This window comes from Rhincodon typus, chromosome 8 (assembly GCF_021869965.1).
Source record: "Rhincodon typus isolate 14 chromosome 8, sRhiTyp1.1, whole genome shotgun sequence".
In the NCBI taxonomy this organism is placed as follows: domain Eukaryota; kingdom Metazoa; phylum Chordata; class Chondrichthyes; order Orectolobiformes; family Rhincodontidae; genus Rhincodon; species Rhincodon typus.
The window spans coordinates 446471-455724 of record NC_063339.1 but is presented as its reverse complement, the minus strand read 5'-3'; the positions used below and the strand labels follow the sequence as shown (position 1 = coordinate 455724).

General features: G+C 44.2%; 1 protein-coding gene across 1 annotated transcript in view; it reads left to right on the top strand.

Annotated features, from left to right (window-relative positions):
• The first annotated feature begins 8311 nt into the window (after nucleotides 1-8311).
• tmem63c (transmembrane protein 63C) overlaps nucleotides 8312-9254 on the top strand; it is a 151688-nt gene continuing 150745 nt past the window's right edge. The window contains 1 exon segment of the mRNA XM_048599981.1: nucleotides 8312-8385. Within this exon segment, the coding sequence (XP_048455938.1) occupies nucleotides 8312-8385 (74 nt within the window).

Genomic DNA, 9254 nt, shown 5'->3' with positions numbered 1-9254 from the left:
AAAACATCATTACAGTAAAATGTAAAGAGCAGAGAACAGAAGATCTGAGAACAGACGATCTGACATTTTTTAAATGGAGAAAGACTGAAGAAAGCTGCAGCACAGAGGGATTTGGGGTCCTTGTCCTAAGTTACAAAATGCTAGCATCGAAGTTCAGCAGGTAATAATGTTGGCCCTTATTTCAAATCGAATGGGATGTAAAAATAGGAAGTCTTGTTAAAAATTTACAAGGCACTAGTCAGACCACAACTGGAATGTAATGTATAATTTTGGTCCCCTTTTTTGAGGAAAGATACACTAGCATTGGAGGTGGACCAAAAAATGTTCACTAGACTGGCACCAGGTATGGAAGGACGAGTTGGTCTGAAGAGTCTGTTTCCATGCTATATAGCTGTATGACTCTATGACTGTCTTATGAGGAGAGGTAGAGTAGATTGGATATGTTGGGCCTGTACCCATTGGAGTTTAGAAAAATGAGAGGCAACCTTATTGAAACATTCAAGATTCTTAGGGGACTTAATTTTTTTTTAATTCATTCATGGGATGTAGGCATTACTGGCTAGGCCAACATTTATTGCCCATCTCTCATTGCCCCAGAGGACAGTTAAGAGTTAACCACATTACTGGTCAAAGTCAGAAGTCACACAATACCAGGTTATAGTCCAAAAGGTTTACTTGAAATCACAAGCTTTTGGAGCATTACTTCACATTTATCAGGGTTAAATTCCATCTGCCACCAATCTTCCCATTTCCAAGACCGATCTTCTCAAGACCTTCTTCACATCAATCACCTGGTTAAACTCAAATTCTACCATATGCCATAGTAGGATTCAAACTCAAGTCCCCAGAACATTACCTTGGTCTCTGGATTAATAATCTATGGTGGTACTACCAGGTCACTGCCTCCCCAACTCCTTGTGGGAGAGTCTAGGACTAGAAGGCATAGTCTCCAAATAATGGGTTGCTCTTTTAAGACAGAGATAAGGATAGTCCCTGAGTCTGTCCATAGAGTACCCCATTATTGCCCATGGAGTCAGCTAAATGTGAAGAAATGCTGATTTGCTGTTTGCTGCCTTTACAGAGGGCTTTGGGAAAGTCAGGGAAGGAGGACAGTTGGTGAGGAGCCTGCGAAAGGAGTCTGAGTGTGGTGGAGGGCTATCACTAAGGCAACTAAGGTGAGGTGTTAAAATTTGGAGGTTATGGCAGGTTGAGAAGGCGGTGTGGGGGCTGAGCGAGGATGGGTGGTGACTTCCGGGATTGAGCGAGCTGGACACGTTGCAACAGATTTTGCACGCCAGACAGTTATTATCACAGCACAGCTGGGTTGATCATGGCATCCTTGTAGAAACCCCATCATGGCACTCTGTAAAGGAATTGCCTCGGCAACATAAAAAGCTGGACAGGTCCAACCCGGCCAATTACTGCCCCATCAGTCCACTCTTGAAAATCAGTAAAGTGATGGAAGGTGTCATCAAAAGTGCTGTCAAGCAGCATCTGCTCAGTGACGCCCAGTTTGGGACCCGCCGGGGCCACGTAGCTCCTGACCTCATTAACAGCCGTGGTTCAAACATGGACAAAACTGCTGAATTCCAGAGGTGAAGTGAGAGTGACAGTCTTTGACATCAAGGCTGCATTCGACTGAGTGTGGCGTCAAGGAGCCCTAGCAAAACTGGAAACAATGGGTCTCGGGGACAAACTCTCTGGTGGTTGAAGTCATATCTGACACATAGGAAGATGGGCGTAGTTGTTCGAGTCACCTCAGCCCCAGGACATCTCTGCAGGAATTCCTCAAGGTAGTATCCTAGGCTCAACCATTTTCATCTGCTTCATCAACGAACTTCCCTCCATCATCAGATCAGAAATGAGGATATGCAGTCATCGGTGAACAATGTTCAGCACCATTCATGACTTCTCAGATACTGAAGCAGCCCATGTTCAAATGCAACAAGATCTGGACAATATCCAGGCTTGGGCTGACAAGTGGCAAGTAACATTCCTGTCACACAAATGCCAGACTATGACCATCACCAATGAGAGACAATCTAACCATTGCCCCTTGACATTCAACCGCATTGAATCTTCCTCTATCAATTTCCTGAGGGTTATCATTGACCAAAAACTCAACTGGACTCACTACATAAACGCAGTGGCTACAAGAGCAGGTCAGATGTGCAGTCATCGGTGAACAATGTTCAGCACTAGTCGCAGGAATACTGCAGCGAGTAACTCACCTCCTGACTCCTCAAAGCCTGTCCACCATTTACAAGGCACAAGTCAGGAATGTGATGGGATACTTTCCTGAGTGAGTACAGCCCCAACAACACTAAAGAAGCTTGACACCATCCAGGGCAAAGCAGCCCACTTGATTGGCACTACATCCACAAGCATTCACTCCCTCCACCACCGATGCTCAGTAGCAGCAGTGTGTACTATCTACAAGATGCACTGCAGAAATTCACCAAAGATCCTCAGACAGCATCTTCCAAATGCATGACCACTTCCATCTAGAAGGACAAGGGTGGCAGATACATGGGAACACCTCCAAGTTCCCCTCCAAGTCACTCACCATCCTGCCTTGGAAGTATATTGTCGTTTCTTCACTGTTGCTGGGTCAAAATCCTGGAATTCCCTCCCTTATGGCATGGTGGGTCAACTCACAGCAAGTGAACTGCAGTAGATCAAGAAGGTAGCTCACCACCACCTTCTCAAGGGCAACCAGGGATGGGCAATAAATGCTGGCCAGTCAGCAATGCCCACATCCCACAAATGAATAAAAAATATTGAACTTATCTCTCAGAAATTCCTCAATGCTTAAAAATTAGAGACTTCAAATGAATCTGATGAAAGTAAATAAAATAGTTACTTAGGACAATTACAGTCCAAAAATGTGCAGCCTAGGTGGATTGGCTATGCTAAATTGCCTGTTGTGTTCAGGGATGTGTATAGTAGGTGGGTTATAGGGGGATGGGTTTGGGTAGGATGTTCTGAGGGTCGGTGTAGACTTGTTTGACCCAAGGGCCTGTTTCCACACTGTAGGGATTCTATGACTTCTAAATACATAGTCTAACCCCTGAGTAACTATTCAACGAACTCCATACTTATACCTGCCGAACCCTACCTATCAAGCTGGCAGCCTATCCCACCCCAGCTGGGAGCCTATCCATTTGGCATGTTACTTATCTGCCATCCTTACTTGGTATTTGCTACATGTGACTTAAGATGTACAGCAATGCGCTTGACATTTGAATGCCCCCTGAAATAGGCTTGCCAGCCACTTAGTTTGAGGGCACCTAGAAATGGGCAATACTTGCTTGTTCAGCTGGGAAAACTCACATACCATTAAAGAATATTTTTTAAAATTGGCTGCAGTGTTAGAAAATTATTTAGTGATTTTACTCAATTGTTCAAGAGATAAATGAAATTTTAAAACAAAAGGTTGTGATGAAGGGTCCTCATCAACCTGAAATTTTGAGGTGATTTTCTTTGGTGGTGGGGCAAACTTGGTGCCCCTCACTCACTTGAGAGGAAGTCCTACCTCATGGAGTTGGTGGCATGCTGGGATATCATTCCCCAGAGTCAATGTTCTACGGCCCTCAGACACAGGGAAGTCTAAAACTTTGTGGTAAGTAGGCCACTCATTAAATGTTTAGTGGCCTCAACTGGGATGAGGACAGGTGGGTTGCTTTAGACCTTGTTGGTTTCCCTGTAAAATTGCAGAAAGGTTGGGCATGGTTGGGAGGATGATGGGAAGACCCACTCAGAGAATTTGACCAAACCTCACTCCACATCTGATGCTACATCACCATGGAATATTTCTAGCATTTTCTGTTTTTATTCCAGACTTTCTACATCTGTTATTGAAATGTTTTCTCATCATAGCTGCAAGCATCTCAGCTTTGTTAAATACAACATAGCACTGTACCCCCATTACCTTGCACTGCCTTACTGCGTCATTCAGCACTAAACCACCAGCTCTTTATTTGCATACACTTAGCACTGTTATATGTTTCACAACAAGAACATATCTCTCCCACAATTTTTCAGCTGTTGCTCATGATATTCCCGTTGTGCAAACACTGTACAAGATTCTCAATAACTTATCCCCTGTTTCTATTCATTTATGGTATGTGGATGGAAGTAGCTGGCTAGGCCAGCATTTAATACTGCTTCTTCATTGCCCTTCAGAAGATGGTGGTTAGCTGGTTTTTGAACTGCTGCAGTACTTCCACTGTAGTGGTGCCCAAACGGGAATTCCAGGGCTTTGACCCATTGAAGGTGAAGGAACAACAATATAGTTTCAAGTCAGGATGGTGTGTGGCTTTGAAGGGAACTTGTAGATGGTGGTGTTTCCTATGCATCTGCTGCACTAGTTCACCCAAATTGTAGAATTTGCTGGTTTAGAAAGTGCTGCCAAAGGAATCTTGGTGAGGCATGGAAATGCAGGAGAGGGTTGCATATAGCACTGGATTAACAGGCTGGCACTGAGTGAGGGAGATCCTGCTGGAACACATTCTTCCTCTTTTGAAAAGCGTTGGTCAGCTCATTATGGATAGGGGAAGACTGGAGACTGTGGCTATTGGTAACAGTGGAAGAGATACAAAGATAAGATATAGGAACAAGGAGAAGCCATTCAGCATACTTAATATCAGAGGGAGTTGAGCAGTACCCAGTATAAAAATAGCTATGCTGTTATCCTGAGACAAGATAGCACAGGCTATTAACCTGAGGCAGTACTATTAGAATTCTGAAGGCCCTGTTAGGGCATGGGAGTGATGTAACGTTCTGAAGTCCCTTTTAACACTGTCCCCTAAAGCCATGATACAGTCATCTGAGCATCCCATACCAGTTGTTTACATGAGGCTGCAGCATGATGATGCATTCACCTATATGATTTCACTTGTGGCCCTAACTTAAAGGAATAACATTGGCATTCTGTAATCTTCCAGGGGCTCAGCTGTAGCAAAAGAGGATACAAAGATCTCTGACAAGCCCCCAGCAATCTCCTCCCCTGTTGTATTGTAGGATAGATCCCATCAAGCCTCGGGGACTTATCTGTCTTAATGTTTTCCAAGACACCCAGGAACACCTCTCCCTTAATATTGACATGCCCTAAATTACCCCTTGCTAACCTTACCATCATCTATGCCCTACTTGATGAATACTGATGAAAAGTAATCATTAAGGACCTCACCCACTTTCTCTAGCTCCACACGTAAATCCCCTCCTTTGTCTTTGAGTGGACCTACCCTTTCCCTAGCTACCCTCTTGCTCCGAATATATGTATAAAATGCTTTGGGTTTTCCTTAATCCTACTTCCAAGGACATTTCATGGCCCCTTTAGCCCTTCTAATTCCTGGTTTAACTTCTTTCCTGCTTCTTTTATGTTCCTCAAGGGCCTTGTCTGAGTTCAGTTTCCCGAATCTTACATATACTTCCTTTTACTTTTTGACTAAGCTTTCCAAATATCTCTTGTCATCCAGGGTTCCCCAATCTTGCTATCCTTATCTTTTATCCTAACAGGAACATGCTGATCGACTGGCCTTTAAAATACTTCCACATGTCCAATGTGGATTTAACATCAAACAGCCATCCCAATCTAATTGTCCTAGTTCCTGCCTAATACTGTTATAATTAGCCTTCCTCCAATTTAGCACTTCCACCCAAGGACCAGTCTTATCCTCATCTATAACTATCTTAAAACTTACAGAATTACGATCACTGTTCCCAAAATACTTCCCCACTGAAACATCAAACATGCAGCCAGGCTCATTCCTCAATACAAATAAGTCCTTCTAGTTGGACAATTTACATATTGGTTGAAGAAACCCTCCTGGATGCACCTAAAAAAGTTCTGCCCCATCTAAGCCCCTGGCACTAAGGAAGTCCAGTCAATATTGGGGAAATAAAAACGCCGACTGCAGCAACCCAGTTGTTTTGCCATCTGTCCATGATCTGCCTACAGAATTGTTCTTCTATATCCTCCTGGCTGTTGAGATGCCTATGGTATAACCCAATCATGGTGATTGTGTCTTTCTTATTCCTGAGTTCTACCCATATGACCTTGTTGGTTGAGCCCTCCAAGATGTCCTGTCTTTGTCTGTAGCTGTAACATTCTCCTTACTCAGTAATGGAACACCCCAACCCGTTTTACATCCCTCTGTACCATGCCTGAAAAACCTAAACCCTAGAACATTGAGCTGCCAGTCCGGCCATTCTGTCAACCCAAATTTCTGTAAAGGCTACAACATCATTGTTCCATTACTAATCCAGGCTCTAAGCTCATCTGCTTTATCTGTTATTCTCCTTGCATTCCAACAAATACATTTCAGGCTATGAGTCTCGCTGTGTTCATTAATCTGACCTCGCCTGTTCTTCCTTTCAGATTTACTTTAACGTTGACCATCTCCTCAATTACTCCACATGTAACCTACTACTTGATTTCCCACTTCTCTGCTACACTAGTTTAAAGCCTGCCTAGTGGCATTAGCAAACCTTCCTGCAAGGATATTGGTGACCCTCCAGTTTAGGTGTAGCCCATCGTTATGGTGCAGGTCCCTCCTGCCCTGGAAAGATCCCAATGATCAAGATATCTGAAGTCCTTCCTGCTAACCAGCTCTTTAGCCACACATTCAACGGTATTATCTTATTTCTGGCCTCACTAGCACATGGTACAGGGAGTAATCCTGAGATTACAACCCTAGATGACCTACTTTTGAACCTTCTACTTAACTCTCTAGATTCCTTTTGCAGGATCTCATTTATTTTCCTGCCAATATGAACCACAACCTCTGGTTACCCACTCTCTTTCAGAGTGTCCTGGGCCTGCTCAGAGTCATGCTTGACCCTGGCACCAGGGAGGCAACACACCATCCTAGAGTCTAGCTCACAGCCACAGAAACACCTATCTGTGCTCTTGACTACAGAGTTCCTTATCACTATTGCTCATTTACACTTTGACCCTCTCTGCTGTACAACAGAGGCAATTGTGGTGCCATTGATCTGGCTGCTGCTATTGTTTTCTCTCAGGGACCATCCCCCCTCAACAGTTTCCAAAACAGTACACTTGTATGAGAGGGGAATAGCACAAGGGACTCATGCACAGCCTGCCTGTCCCTCCTGGTGGTCATCCATCTATCTGTCTGATCCTTTGGTGTGAGCACATTTCTGAAATTCCTATCTGGAAAATGTTCAGCTCCTGTATGCTCTTCAGTAAATCCAGCTGCTGCTTCAACTGATCACCATGTCGTCTGAGAGGAGCTGTAGGTGGACACACTTTCTGCACACATTGTAGTAAGAGAAATTTGACTTTTCCCTGACCTCCCACGTCTCACAGGAGGAGCACAGCACTCCACTAACTGCCATTATTATCTCTCTAATAACTATTGGATTAAAAGACCTTTCTTTGCTGTACCTTAATGCTGCTCACTCCCCCTCAGTGAAGCCAGATGCTCATCAAAGTTTGCACTTTGACCTCACAGCCCCTCTCCAAAACTGTCCATCTCAAAATGGCCACTCCAGCTACAGCTTTTCCTCCTTTTATATGTTGCTGTTTAGAAGGAAAAACTCTCTGTTTGATGGTGTTCTTCTTGTTGAGCACTGGGTCCTGTGCAGTCCCTTCTCAGTCATGGTGAGCAAGCTGACTTCTCCCAGAATCCTCCTCAGTCACTTCTCACCACCTCCCTTGTAGATCAAAATTGCCAGGAAGGTTTACTTATATTGAATCCTCTTTGGCTGTCCCAATTCCAACTGAATACACAAACTCTGCTTTCAACACCCATTTCTCTCTCCTTGAAAGTAGCAGTTTCACATAAGGTGCAGTCATGTATCAGATGCCATTGGTGCTAGCTGGTTGAGGTCATACACTGTCTCTGTTGCAAGGACTCTGATGTTGGCTTTGTGGGTTCCAATTACTGAAGGAGGCTGATAGACTAGCCAGCATTTCCTAGAGCTTATCTGTCAACAGGATTATGTTGTCAAGCATGTAAAGATCCAACTCAGTCCTGTATCAAAGTTTTGCTCAGAGAAGGGAGACCATTCCCCACAATGCTACAATGAACTGCATCACAACAGAGCATCATATAACATTGTTGCCATGTGACCTCAATGGCTGCACCTCGGTTTTAGGAGTTGGTGTTGAAAAAGGCCCTTCCATAACAATACATCACTCCCATACCCTGTTCTCCTTACAACTGGCACAGTTAATACTAAGACACTTATGAAGCTCAGTTAGTTCTGTTGCCTGGATGACTGGTTTATGATGCAGGGTGAGGCCAACATTGTGGGTTCAATTTCCATACCAGCTGACGTTACTATGAAGGACTGTTCTCAAGTGTTCTCATATTTAGAGAAAGAGCAACAAGAGGACCTTCTAAGACTGCATAAGAAGTATGTGATAATCTGCAGAGATATACCTGGATGTACTACATTAGCTAGGTAGGATGTGGGTGAAAAAGAATCCTGATGGCAAAACACAGTATGGGCTTTCTGGAAATTTGTGTATAGCGTAGGAGCTGTATCTTTAGCACATTTGTTAATGAAATGAGTTGTACAGTTAGCAGTCTGCCAGGCAGCCTTGAAAAGCAGAAGACAATCTTAATAAATGAACCACAACGCTGTGCAACGCTGTCATGACAACTCATCGATTGTCAGTTCTGATGTGCCACAGCGAAAAACTGTAATGACCTCCTCAGAAGACAGACATGAGTTACGACCGATAGGGTACCCTTCATCGTCCAGTACTTCCCGGGAGCAGAGAAACGACGCCATTTTTTTCATAGCTTTTAACCCATTAGCAATGACGATGTGCATCTCGCCAAGACTTTCCCTATGCTTCCACTTCTCACCTTCAAACAACTGCCAAACCTTAAACAGACCATTGTTCGCAGCACTTAGCTACCCAGCTTTCACGACAACATCGACCACAACACTATACAACCCTGTCATGGTAACCTCTGCAGGACATGTCAGATCATTGACATGGACACTACCATCACACGTGGGAACACCACCCACCACGTATACGGCAGATACTCATGTGACTCGGCCAACGTTGTCTACCCGAGGCATGGTATATTGGTGAGACCATGCAGACGCTATGACAATGGATGAATGGACACTGTGCACCAATTGCCAACAGGAATAAAAACAGAAGTTGCTAGAAAATCTCAGCAGGTCTGGCAGCATCTGTGAAGAAAAAATCAGAGTTAATGTTTCGGGTCCAGTGACCCTTCCTCAGAACAGAAGAGTCTGTTCTG